The sequence below is a fragment of the Pelodiscus sinensis genome, chromosome 4, assembly GCF_052426305.1.
Source record: "Pelodiscus sinensis isolate ZL-2025 chromosome 4, ASM5242630v1, whole genome shotgun sequence".
Classification (NCBI taxonomy): Eukaryota; Metazoa; Chordata; order Testudines; family Trionychidae; genus Pelodiscus; species Pelodiscus sinensis.
The window spans coordinates 59,381,465-59,393,789 of record NC_143055.1 but is presented as its reverse complement, the minus strand read 5'-3'; the positions used below and the strand labels follow the sequence as shown (position 1 = coordinate 59,393,789).

The 12,325-nt window shown below is 40.3% G+C and overlaps 1 protein-coding gene and 1 long non-coding RNA gene across 10 annotated transcripts in view; one reads left to right on the top strand and one right to left on the bottom strand.

The window, feature by feature from the left end:
• Positions 1-12,325, bottom strand: part of SORBS2 (sorbin and SH3 domain containing 2) — a 258,991-nt gene that overhangs the window by 32,087 nt on the left and 214,579 nt on the right. For 5 of the 9 annotated variants that reach the window (XM_075930310.2, XM_075930311.2, XM_075930312.2 and 2 more), the window contains 2 exons: positions 4,205-4,293; positions 2,838-2,884 (listed from right to left, as the gene is read on the bottom strand). In XM_075930310.2, coding sequence (XP_075786425.2) covers positions 2,838-2,884; positions 4,205-4,293 — 136 coding nt within the window. Of the gene's footprint in view, positions 1-2,837; positions 2,885-4,204; positions 4,297-9,524; positions 11,109-12,325 lie in introns of all 9 variants that reach the window. The other 4 variants (XM_089777891.1, XM_075930314.2, XM_089777890.1 and 1 more) reach the window with 2 other exon arrangements.
• The window catches only part of LOC112546681 (uncharacterized), a 141,727-nt gene that overhangs the window by 113,209 nt on the left and 16,193 nt on the right, over positions 1-12,325 (top strand). The gene's annotated exons all lie outside the window — the stretch shown is intronic.

Sequence of the window (12,325 nt, the reverse complement as noted above, 5' to 3'; positions counted from 1 at the left end):
ATCTCCCTTATTCCACCAGGTTTCAGTGATGCCTATTATGTCAATCTCCTCTTTTAATACGAGGTACTCTAGTTCACCCATCTTATTAGTCAGACTCCTAGCATCTGTGTAGAAGCACTTTAAAAAATTGTCACTGTTTATTTGTCTGCCCTTCCCTGATGCATTGGATTCCTTTATATGCGGTTGTTTGTCTGCTCTGGCCATGGTTTGTCCTCTCCCCGCCTCTCTTTCTGACGACAGCCTAGAGAATCTCTATCAATGGATTCTCCTCTAAGAGAAATCTCCATCTGATTTATGTGGTTCACCGCACCAATTGGCTTTCCTCCATTTCTTAGTTTCCATTTCTGCTCTTCGGCCTTTTTAATGTTTAGTGCCAGCAGTCTGGTTCCACCCTGGTTTAGGTGGAGCCCATCCTTCCTGTATAGACTCCCCCTCTCCCAAAATTGTCTCCAGTTCCTAATAAATCTTATCCCTTCTTCCCTACACCATCGTCTCATCCACGCATTGAGACTCAAGCTCTGCCTGCCTACCTGGCCCTGCGCGTGGAACTGGAAGCATTTCCGAGAATGCTAACATAGAGGTCCTGGATTTCAGTCTCTTTCCTAGCAACCTAAATTTGGCCTCCAGGACATCTCTCCTACCCTTCCCTACATCATTGGTACCTACATGTACCATGACCATTGGCTCCTCCCCAGCACTGCACATAAGTCTATTTAGATGCCTCGAGAGATCCTCAACCTTTGCACCAGGCAGGCACGTCACCATACAGTTCTCCCGGTCATCACAAACCCAACTATCTAGGTTTCTAACAATCGAATCACCCACTACTAACACCTGCCTCTTCCTAACAACTGGCATTCCCTCCCCCTCAGAGGTATCTCTAGTGCGGAACACAGGAAGTTTTTATTAAAACCTTTAAACTAAAGTATAAAGACTGGCAAGAGTACCTTGGCCCCTTCCCAACTCCCTCTCAAAACTCCCTGTTTCCTGCTCCTGTTCACAAGCTCCCTGGTTGCTGACTCACAGCTTTATAAAGCCCTGGTAGCACCGCCCCCTGACTAACGCTCAGCCAATTAACAGAGGGAATTGGCTGGAAGGGAATTGTGATCCGGGGCAGTGTGCAGAGGATTTGGGTAGTGACCTGCAGAGGGAGGTTTATGAGCTGGGGCCGGGAGTTAAGAAGTAGGAGGGTCTGGGATGCAAGAGGCAGGGGCTGAGGTACCACTCTGACTGGCCAGAATTTACTTACCTTAGGCAGCTGCCAGCCACCAGTTCAACAGGATCCCTGAGGTAGGCCCTCTCTTGCAGCAGTCTCAGCCATATGGGTACCCTCCATGTGCTTGCTGCTCAGGGCCACACATCCCTGCGGGGCAAGAGACTTCACGCATGCTCCCCTGCCCCATGGCCAATCAGGGCAAGGGAGCATGTGAAGTCTCAGACCTCTGCCAGTCTCACATGGTGCCTAGAGGGAACCAACCACCAGCTGTTCTGAACAGCTTGCAGCTCCCTCTATGCATCCCATGCCTCTGGGGGGAGGGGAGAAAAGGAGATTTTGCATGCTCTCAGGCCAATCATTGCAGCTGGGGGCATGCGAGTGCATGAAATCTCTCACTCATTGCCAGGGTTGTGCGGCACATAGACAGAGCCACAAGCTGTTCATAACGGCTGGCAGTCCTGTCTATGCACCGCACAACCCTGGCAGGGGGCAAGAGAATTTGTGCACTCCCCTGCCCTGTGCAAACTCTCTCACCCCCAGCCAGCCATTCTGATCAGCTCACGGCTCTGTCTATGATGATTGCCCTGGGGGCAGGGAAACATGTAAAATCTCCTCCTACTTTCCACCGCCAGGGGCACATGGCCTGTAGAGAAAACGGCCAGCTGTTTTGAACAGCTTGTGGTTCCATCTGTGTGACTCGTGCCCCGGGTGGTGCAGGGGGAGGAGACTTCTTACACCAATCAGGGCCTGTGGGCGGTAGCAAGAGACTTCGTGCACTCCCTGCAGGACATGGGCTAGATCAAACAGCTTGGCAGGCCGGATCGTGCCTACCCCTATCCACATAGCCATAAATACTTGTGGATCTGCATGCAAGCTTTGTCTCTTCTGTTCCACCTGTGTGGATGCTACTTGGTTCATAGGTGGGTAAGAGAGCCGTCTGGTGCTCCCTTTTATAAAAGCAGAAAAGTGCACTACACATCATATTCCTCCCATTATCCTACCAACAAGATGTCTCAGGCAATCTCCTATCCTGACCTACTCAGCCCATTCTGTATGGTTCCCTGGTATAAAGAACAGAATTATGTTCTGTATAAACAACTATTAAGTCTATTGTGCATGAATATTCAACAGCTAACTTTGTGTCAGTTATTAATACAGGCCACAGTCCTTTAAATTTAGGTCAAAAAGGCACTGAAAGACATACTGAAAGATCTGTGTCACCGTTTAAATGTAAAGGATAATAGGGTAGCTTTTCAATAGTTTTTGATCTCAACTGTTTGTAATAGTCTAAGAAATACAGGTTTTTTTGCTGAGAACGCATAGCCACTGCCACATTTGAACAAACATGAAGTATTTCATCATTCAAACATTTTAAAAATGAAATGGCTTCTTACACAGCTTGTCTATGGGCTACTACTTTGGGAGAGTAGAGTTCTGAGTAGGCTTTTTTGGGCTGGTATCCCCCAACAGAAATGTACTGCTAACATTGCTACAATCTTTGGTCAATGGCTAGAACAAGTAAGATAGGCGTTAAAAGGATAGGTGTCTGAGAGAGTTATTAAATAAGTTGCTCTTGCATTCATATTTAGTCTTAACTAAATAACAAAACTTTAATACTTACTTAGAGGTCTGAGCCTTAAAGTCATATACAGCTCGAGCTGGCAGCCTCTGAAAAGCAGGCAAAGTGATTAATACTTATATATAATATAACTATATTATAAAAATAATGATTTGCCTATTAAAATAAAGATGTTCAAAGATAGGTGCCTGAAATTTTTAAATCCATATTTAAGCATGTACACACATGGATTTATTTTCAAAAGCATGCGGGGCCCTCTGAAATAAATGGGAATTGCTGAGTGCTCAGTACTTTTAAAAATAGTACCACATATTTAGGCACCTAAGAATAATTGGAAGAATCTAATGTAGGTAGACTTTTTAATATTTTTACCTTTCTTTTTAATGTTAAAATCTAGCATGCTTCTGCAATGTTTCAAATTATACTTGCTGTAATAGAAGTGCACCACTTTAAATAAAGGTGCACTGTTGACTTGCTTTTTTGTTAAATTGACTAATTTCAATTCAATTTTCTGATAAAGCCCCTTTAAATAGTATATCTTTAATTTTTAAAAGTGTTTTAATGATTGTTCTGCTCAAAGATGATTTTTAAATTAATTTTTTGGCCAGATGCAGGAGTCTCACCATCAATCATGCTTCGGCCCATCCCTCTTCTCCTTCCTTTTTTCTCTCTGAATACTCTTGACTATTGCCTTTTCAGGTACAGCTTTGCTGTTGCTGCAGCTAGACTGAAGAAAAGCTATGCTGGCATTTCATGCTGCCTTTATGATGTCTCTCTGTTTCTAAGGTTGTAATATTGTTTGCGTGTGAGGCATAAGCAAAGCATAAGCAATCACTATATAATTAGATTAATTAATTAAAATTTTCTGCCACAGAAATTAGGGACAGTGCTTAAAATATTTAAACAGCTCTGACATAAGAAAAAAATAAGTGATTCGGGAGCAGAAATCTTCCTGGTAGCTCAGTAACTATCTGAGGCAATTACTGAAGGTATATTGGTCTGCATAGTCATTGGCTTTCATTAGAGTCTTCACAGTTAGAATTGGCATTTTCCTCTAGATTCTTGTCCTATCTATTTGTCAGTTCTGACATAAATTATCAGTAGATCCCCTATAGGAGTGTCCTTGCCATTTAAACATCAACAGAAAGTACAGTTTAATCTTAACATTTAACATTGTACTTACAAAGATTAAAACAATCATTAAAGAAAGGTAAATACGTTAACGCAGTAGTACAACAATTTCTATTCTCCCCTTAAATGACTGGTTGTCTAACCGCTCCTATGATCATCATCATCATTACACTTGCTTAGCATCACATAAAACTTCATCATGGAAATGTTTTTGGATTGCCTCATAAATGCTCTTTTGACTTTGGATGATGCTCAGTTATTTATTCCTGATTAAATACCTCTCTGTCTGGAATTCCTCTTCTCTCTCGAGGAGTACATCGGCCCACATCAGTCAAAGCAGAAGAATAGTTCCCACGTGACTCCTGGTCTACTGCAAATAAAATACATTGCATGAATCTCAAGACTGAAGCAAGTTAATTTTGGAGTTGTGCTTCATTTTATTTAAAAGGGGCACTACATCTAAAAATGGAGAGGTTGGTTCTACTCATTCCCCTTTAACAGAAAAATTACATGCCATTAATGATTATTAAAATATTCTTTTAAAAGAAAAAAAACAAAGACAGTAAATCCCAACTACAACTATCTAGATGATCTACAATACAGCTTGTATATAATTTCTGCACTACCAACATAAACAAATACATTTTGGGTTCATATGGTAGACCCAAGGTGTATAACCTGTAAAAACAACAGTAGGTACTAAACATCATATTAGCTAATATACAGCTAGTGGAACAACCGGAGAAAGGGAAATCTGATCACTCTACTGAAAATTCAGAAGGGTTCAACAAACATGTCTGAGCGATAACAATGTAAACACATAATTACATGCATGAAAGATACGTAAAGCATGCCACAATGAGAGAACGATGAACCAGATTTTTTTTTTTTTGGCAATATGGAATTCCCTTTTAGCCGAGGAATTCATTAGGTTGCACGTAGAAAATTAAAAGACTATTATTGTCATTACTCACCAGGCTGAGTGGCATATTTGCAGTAAAGCACAGTTTGGCATTGTCATTATGTGCATATTATTTTAATAAATTTGGAAAAAATCAAATAAAACGAAGAGTTCTTAAATGAAAGTCTTGCACTCAATAGGGTCCTGTGGGCTGCTTGTATGAAATGAAAACAAAGGGAATTATTTCCAGCCTATGGAAATTTTGGGGAGTGAATGAACCATATCCTCTTACTCAGAAGAGTCCCTCTACTGTATTTTCCTAGTGCCACATTGACATAGGCTAGTGAGAATCATGTTTGCTTCTTTTTTACTTGGTTAATATGATCTTTTCCTACCAAGGTTATCCCTCTATCAAGAAGCACTACAAGGAACTCAGAACTGAAAGCATTTAATCCATCACTTGGAGGTCAAACTTCGACTATTATAGGAAAAAAACACACACGTGTGAGCTCAGTGTTTTCTGGTGTACACCACTGTAACCAGCATAGTTCTGAAATGAAAATAAGGTTTGTGGAGCAGAGACAGAGTGAAAAGCTGTATTCAGTGCTTATCATAAGCTTGTATCAAGTACACTGTGGCCACAATTCTGGAAAGCCCTTAAATGCGTTTAAGTGCTTTCCTGGATTACGGGTACTTTCCTGAATGAGGGCCTGTTATCCCTGCACAGTGGGGAGTTAGGATATATGCACTGTAACTTTAAAAGTTTAGTAGAAAACCAGGTAGGAAGGATGCTAGAAATTTTCTGGGAAACTATGAAGTGAAGCAAAGTGAACACTGCAGTTTAAGGAATAGCAATTTATTTCTGTATAGTTCCTTGTTCACAATTCTGAGGACGCTTTCTTTGATTCTTTGTGACATGACGTCAGAGTCCCTGCACAGGTGTTCTCTTCCCCTTCTTTCAGTGCAAGTGTGCCTCACAGAAATACAAGTGATCCCATAATATATAGTATGGAGCAATGCATGTATTAGCAAAATGGTTTTGTTTTTTTGAGTTCTGGTAATGAGCCAATGGAACATCCTGATAACATCCATTGTATTTTGTATATTAAGGAACTGAGTGCCACTGCAGTTCTTCCATTATCATCATATCAGGTCTTGCATTGTCATCAAAACTATTATATATGCAAAGGTTATTTTTTTAAGTGTGAATTTCCAATCTGTCAAGGTATGGATCGGTGGTCATTTTATTTAAGCAACCCTAACAGTTACACAGAACAGCTTTTTTTTTGTGTTGGAATTGTATATATTTCTATTGGTATTAGTGGGAATTTCTGTCTAATCCATACAGTAGGCATTAAACTGTCCATGGTCTCTTGAATCACCTTTGTGCGTGTGTTAATGTATGTGTCTGAAGAAGGAGCAAAGAAGCAGTAGCCAATGGAAGGGTTACTGACCATGCTACCTGTGCAGGGAAAATGACTAGAGGGATTTAAGGGCAGCATGGCTCAGTAGTTACTTCTTACTGCTGCTTCATAATGTAGTGGTGCACTAAAAGGGCCAAGCTGCTGGAAGGCTGATCACTACTGTCTGGGGAGGAGTACGGCAGAAAGGGATCTAGGGGTCATAGTGGACCACAAGCTGAATATGAGTCAGCACTGTGACACTGTTGCAAAGAAAGCAAACATGATTCTGGGATGCATTAACAGGTGTGTTGTGAGCAAGACCGGAGAAGTCATTCTTCCACTCTACTCTGCGTTGGTTAGGCCTCAGTCGGAGTATTGTGTCCAGTTCTGGGCACCGCATTTCAGGAAAGATGTGGAAAAACTGGAGAGGGTCCAGAGAAGAGCAACAAGAATGATTAAAGGTCTAGAGAACGTGACCTATGAGGGAAGGCTGAAGGAATTGGGTTTGTTTAGTTTAGGAAAGAGAAGATTGAGGGGGCACATGATAGCAGTTTTCAGATATCTAAAAGGGTGTCCTAAGGAGGAGGGAGAAAACTCGTTCATCTTGGCCTCTGGGAATAGAATAAAGAGCAATGGGCTTAAAGTGCAGCAAGGGAGGTTTAGATTGGACATTAGGAAAAAGTTCCTAACTGTCAGGGTAGTCAAACACTGGAATAAATTGCCCAGGGAGGTTGTAGAATCTCCATCTGTGGAGATATTTAAGAGTAGGTTAGATAAATGTCTATCAGGGATGGTCTAGGCAGTACTTGGTCTTTGATATGAAATCAGTACTTGCCATGAGGGCTGGGGACTGCACTCGACCTGTCGAGGTCCCTTCCATTCCTAGTATTCTATGATTCTACACCTCTGGGGGCTGAAGACAGGTTGATGGTGGTTTAGTCAGTTTCAACCAATATCTTGTCCAGTTTCTGCCCTGGTATTCTAGAGTGTCCCCTCTTCACTTATATCACATGCATGAAATATAAATTATAATTTAAATCTGTACATATGATGAGGGAATGGAAAGACAGTATTTGGTAGGTCATGTTTGATATGAAATCAGGATTCTAAAGGGAGAGCTGAAACACCATGAATAGTTTGAACATTGTTGTTTCTCAGAGCAAGGGGACCAGTACTCACACAGTTATACTTGCCAATGATAGTAATGTACTTGCTACCTGCTTAGGCCGCTGGACATATCCCATTTCAGACATGATGAATGGATAAGAGAGCCAAGTTATGATATCTTTTACTAGTGAGTCCTAGGGAGAGATCCTGCTCTCCTATTTTCTTGGAGAATAGTGGCTCCATAGATCCTTCCCTATCCTTGCATATCAGCACAGCAAAGGGCAGGAGTTTGCTGATAATGTGAAGTGTAGAATTTCACTATTAGTATATTATGAAAAGTGCATTTTGTATAAAACATACAGCTCAACTAAAAATAATGTGGATTGCAAAAAATTATTTTAAGAAATGCACAATAGAGGACCCACAATAGTAGAGTTCCTGTGATCATTATATCTAGAAGAAAACATTTTGGGGGCTATATTTGAAAAATAGGGATAGATTCTGCTCTCATTTCACTGTAAATCTGGGGTAAACTCAGTGACTTTGAATTTGTGCAAATGCAGATGTGAGTTGCTTCTAAACCTTTTATATGTATTTCTAATTCAGTGTATAATGACTCATTATTCAATGCCAATAGGTAATTAAAGATGTTTCAAACCCATGACTAATGAAACTAATGATATTATGCAAGAGATTTTACCCACTCCATTATATATTTTATGTATCTCATTAAGATCGCACAGCAGTAGCCTTGCAGAATTCACTCAATATTTTTTTGGCAAATGTGGCACTAGCAAAAATTTCACCACAGGACATGAAAGTTAAAGAAAAAATAAGAGGTATATACTGCACAATTTATATAATAAAGCCATAGATTTCCCCCATCTTCAATTACATGATTTCAGGAATAGCCTTATAAACCTGTCATACTAAGACAGCACTAAGGAGGATATATCTAATACAGAATTCTTTGGAAGTCCATTTATTGTGAGTAGTCTGATCATTTTTTAAAATAAAAACTCAGGCTTGAAATGTCTTTACAAAGGCATTTAACTCAGTCTTCCAGTAGAAACATTTGTGCACACGCTGTTACAGTGATTTGCTTACTCTGAATTTCATGATAAGTCAAACTTTTAAAACTATTTTAACCTCAAGCAATGATTTTTTTTAAAAAGAAAATGGAACAATAAACTCATATGAAATGTAAAACTTTTATATTATGTATCACAAATAGCTATGTAAAAATAATACCCTTTCTTGATTATGACTTTTGTATGGTAAACTGTTACTTTAAACTGCATAAGTAAATATTCAAAAATGAAAGGACAAAGGGTTGGAAATCTCCCTTTCAAGCGAAATCAGTTTTTATTCCTATTCGCCTTGACAGTATCCTTCAAGTTGTGATTATTTTAATTTTTTGTTTACCTTTTCAAAGAGACAGGGTATCTCCTGAATTTAATAGAGACATTTAAAATATAATAAAAAGATCTAATTTCGCTGCCACAGAAATTGCAAAGTGTATTGATCAGTGGAAATGAAACTTTTAATATAAATAGTCTAGAGATCTAGTCACAAAAAAGTTGCATTTCTCCAAGGTAGCACATTTTTGTGACAATTTTATAAAATAGACAGAATTCATTTAAAAATGCTCAGATTTTCATATTTACATAAAATATTGTTAGCATGACATCGTTATTATTAATAATAATAATGTGCAGTGCACATTTATTATAAACAAAATGGAAGAGCTATTGTACTTTTCCAGATGCCATCCCATTATGATGTATATATTTATTATACTGTGAAGCACGTTTAATCAGCAGAAAACTTTTGTTCTCCTAAGACTCCAACTATTGAAAACAGGGATCCACCCTCAATTTTTTTTATTTTACAGCATTATAATATTCTGCTGTATTGCTCACCTAATTGTAAAATGATGCTGTCCCCATTTGATAACCAGATTTCTATACTGTTGTGGATGGACAACTACTTTATTCATTTTATATTATGTATCACAAATAGCTATGTAAAAATAATACCCTTTCTTCATTATGACTTTTGTATGGTAAACTGTTACTTTAAACTGCATAAGTAAATACTCAAAAATGAAAGGACAAAGGGTTGGAAATGAAAGGAACAAGGGTGGATGACTTAATCACAAGAATAAAGGAAAGGAAGGCAATGCACCTTGGAAAGACAGTGCACTATCATTGTTTGGGTTGTTGTTGTTGGTTGTATCCATGTCTTGAAAAGAGGCACTAAGAGGTAGTCTTCCACAATCATTTTGGTACAATGGACAATGAATGGCACCATCTTGAGGCAGTGGATGAAAAGGCTGATGCATGGGACTTTTTCTAAGAGCTTTAAGAGATGAATTCCTTTCTGGTATGTCTGGAAGCAGTTCAGTAATAAGTCTGTGTAATATACTGTTGTCAGGCAAACTTCCCCTTCTCTTTTCTGCTTTAATTTGGTCACAGATATCTTTAAGAGCAGAGTCTAGAGCTTCAACCATAGATGATTTGCATTTAGTCTTCTCAGTCTGTTTTTTAGGGGCTGAACTTTTTTTCCTCCGGAAAGGCACTGGACTTACTAGGAATGCTATCTTAGAGAGGCCAGATTCTGATTCTTGTCTCCTTGGATCTTCAGTACTGTCCTGTTTAGCCCTTTCATGCTTTAACATGGTGGTGAAGCGGGTATAGGATGCTGGGCATCGCCCCTTGCAAGAGCTGATGAGATGCTTGTGGTGGTGGTGATGATGGTGGTGATGATGGTGATGGTGGCCTGATCCATAAAAACTCTCGGAGGATGTAAAGGAAAAGTGGTCAAAGTCACTCTCACTACAAAAAGATGAGCCTTCTATCTGGATAAAGTCACTGAGGTCAGAGACCACTCCATCTTGATCACTGTCAGAAAACTCCAGATGTGATCTTTGTGGTTCATCACTGGTCACTTCAATCTGAATTGGCACCAGAGTTTTAGACTTGCAGTTGCGTTGTACTTGAATGCCATGCCTACCTTGATTTTCCTCCTCCAGCAAGGACTCGATAGAAAATCGCCGCTGTGGACATAAGCCATTTTTAGGCAGCTCTAGTGATACTGTTGATAAAGTTTCATCACCTAGATTTGGCATTGATTTTGACTTTTGAATTAATTTTTCAAATTCAGATATCCTGGTAGGCACCATGTCCCTGGGCACCTCTTCAGTAGAAGACTCTCGCCAGCCCTGAAGCATGCCTTTGTGCTGTTCTTTTTCATACTGTAATATTCTGGATTTTACAGAACAAATCACCTCAGAATTCATCAAGTCCTTGCGATTGATGCGGTGCATCTTCTTGTACATTTTTAGAAAACCTGGGGCATCATGTGCAGATCTATGACGAACTCTTGACCGACTAGCACCACGGCTCTCAGGAACATATGGGGATGCCCACGTCAATGAGCAACTGCCTTTGGAATCCTCCTCACAAATGAGAGATACCATACTTTCAGACTTGGCCTGTGCATCAGGAAAACTATCGTGATCATCTGTTAACAGATCGTCACAGCTGCGGGATTTCCGCTTTGGAGAGGCAGTTTCTTCTGTGCTGCTCCAGACTTCTGCATTCTGACGTGTCATTTGCCATCCATTTTTGTAGTGGATTGCCCTTCTTGAATCACTTGGAACAGCCAAATGCTGGCTATAAGTGCTACAATAATCTAATTCATTTGAGGTGTTGTGGTTGTGCAGTGAGTAACTGAAAAGGGACGGGTACACTTTGCTAATATCTCCACCTTTATAATCCATTGAGCAGCATAATAAAAAAGAGACATTGCCAGATATTAACAAGTTCAAAAAGTTGGAAATAACATCAGTAAATATGAGAGAGAACAGAAAAAAGAGAAAACAGTTAGTGTATAGCATTCAAGTATAGTACACACATCGCTAAAGATTAGAAGGGGAAAACAATAATCCATGCTAAATAATTATTTAATTTTCCAATTGTAAAAATTTACTCTATATAATTTAAACATCAGAAATGATTCAGTGCCACAGGTTTCTATTTGTAATAAAACATACTATAGTACTGGATTGTTAAGACAGTGCACATCTGTCCATCAGAAATGCCACATATGAAAAGCACCTTTGGTTCTTAAGCTGGTAGAAAGACAACACAACTACAGAAGATATGATTAAACCAAGTCTAGATCTGAACAAATTCTTATCTCTGGAAGAGCTTGATCCTGAGGCAGAACTGAACTTGGTCTCAGGTCCATCTCAGTGACAGTAACTATAATTAAGGCTAGGTTTTAGTCATAGGTAGTTTTAGTAAAAGCCATGAACACATCATTGGCAGTAAACCAAAATTAATGGTCCAAGGCCTGTTCATGACTATTACAATGCACTCCTAACTAAACCTTGGGCTGGGGGAGAGGGAGCACAGGTTCTCTTGGGGGTGCGGGTGGGGGTGGTCCAGGGGTTTTGCCGTGGGTGACTTGGGAGGAAGCATACAATCTGGGACCCTCTGCTGGTGCTGGGGAGAGAGGTTGGTGGGGCTGGCAGGGTACCATCACTACACAACTTCACACAGCTACTTTGAAATGGCCAGAATATCCTTGCTGCACCTTCTTGATGAGGGAAGGCTGAGGAGCTTTCCAGCCACAAGTTCTGGTTCCATAGCTCCCATTGGCCAGAACTATAGCCAATGGGAACTGCCAGGGCAGAGCCGGAGGTCATGGTGGGATAGCATGCAGAAGAGCCCACCTGGCATTCCCTCCCTTTGGGAGCTGTAGGGACATGCCAGCTGCTTCTGAGGAGCCCTCAAGATAAGCACCACCCCACACTCCAACCCCTTCCCAGATTGAGTGCCCTTTCATATCCAAAACGCCCCATTGGTGGCTGGTTGGCTGGCCCAGGGGCTGCCTGATCTGCTTGGGCAGCCCCGGAATCAGCTACATCATCCAGTGCAGAAATCATGGAATCCATGACCTCTGAGAGACATGCAGACTTT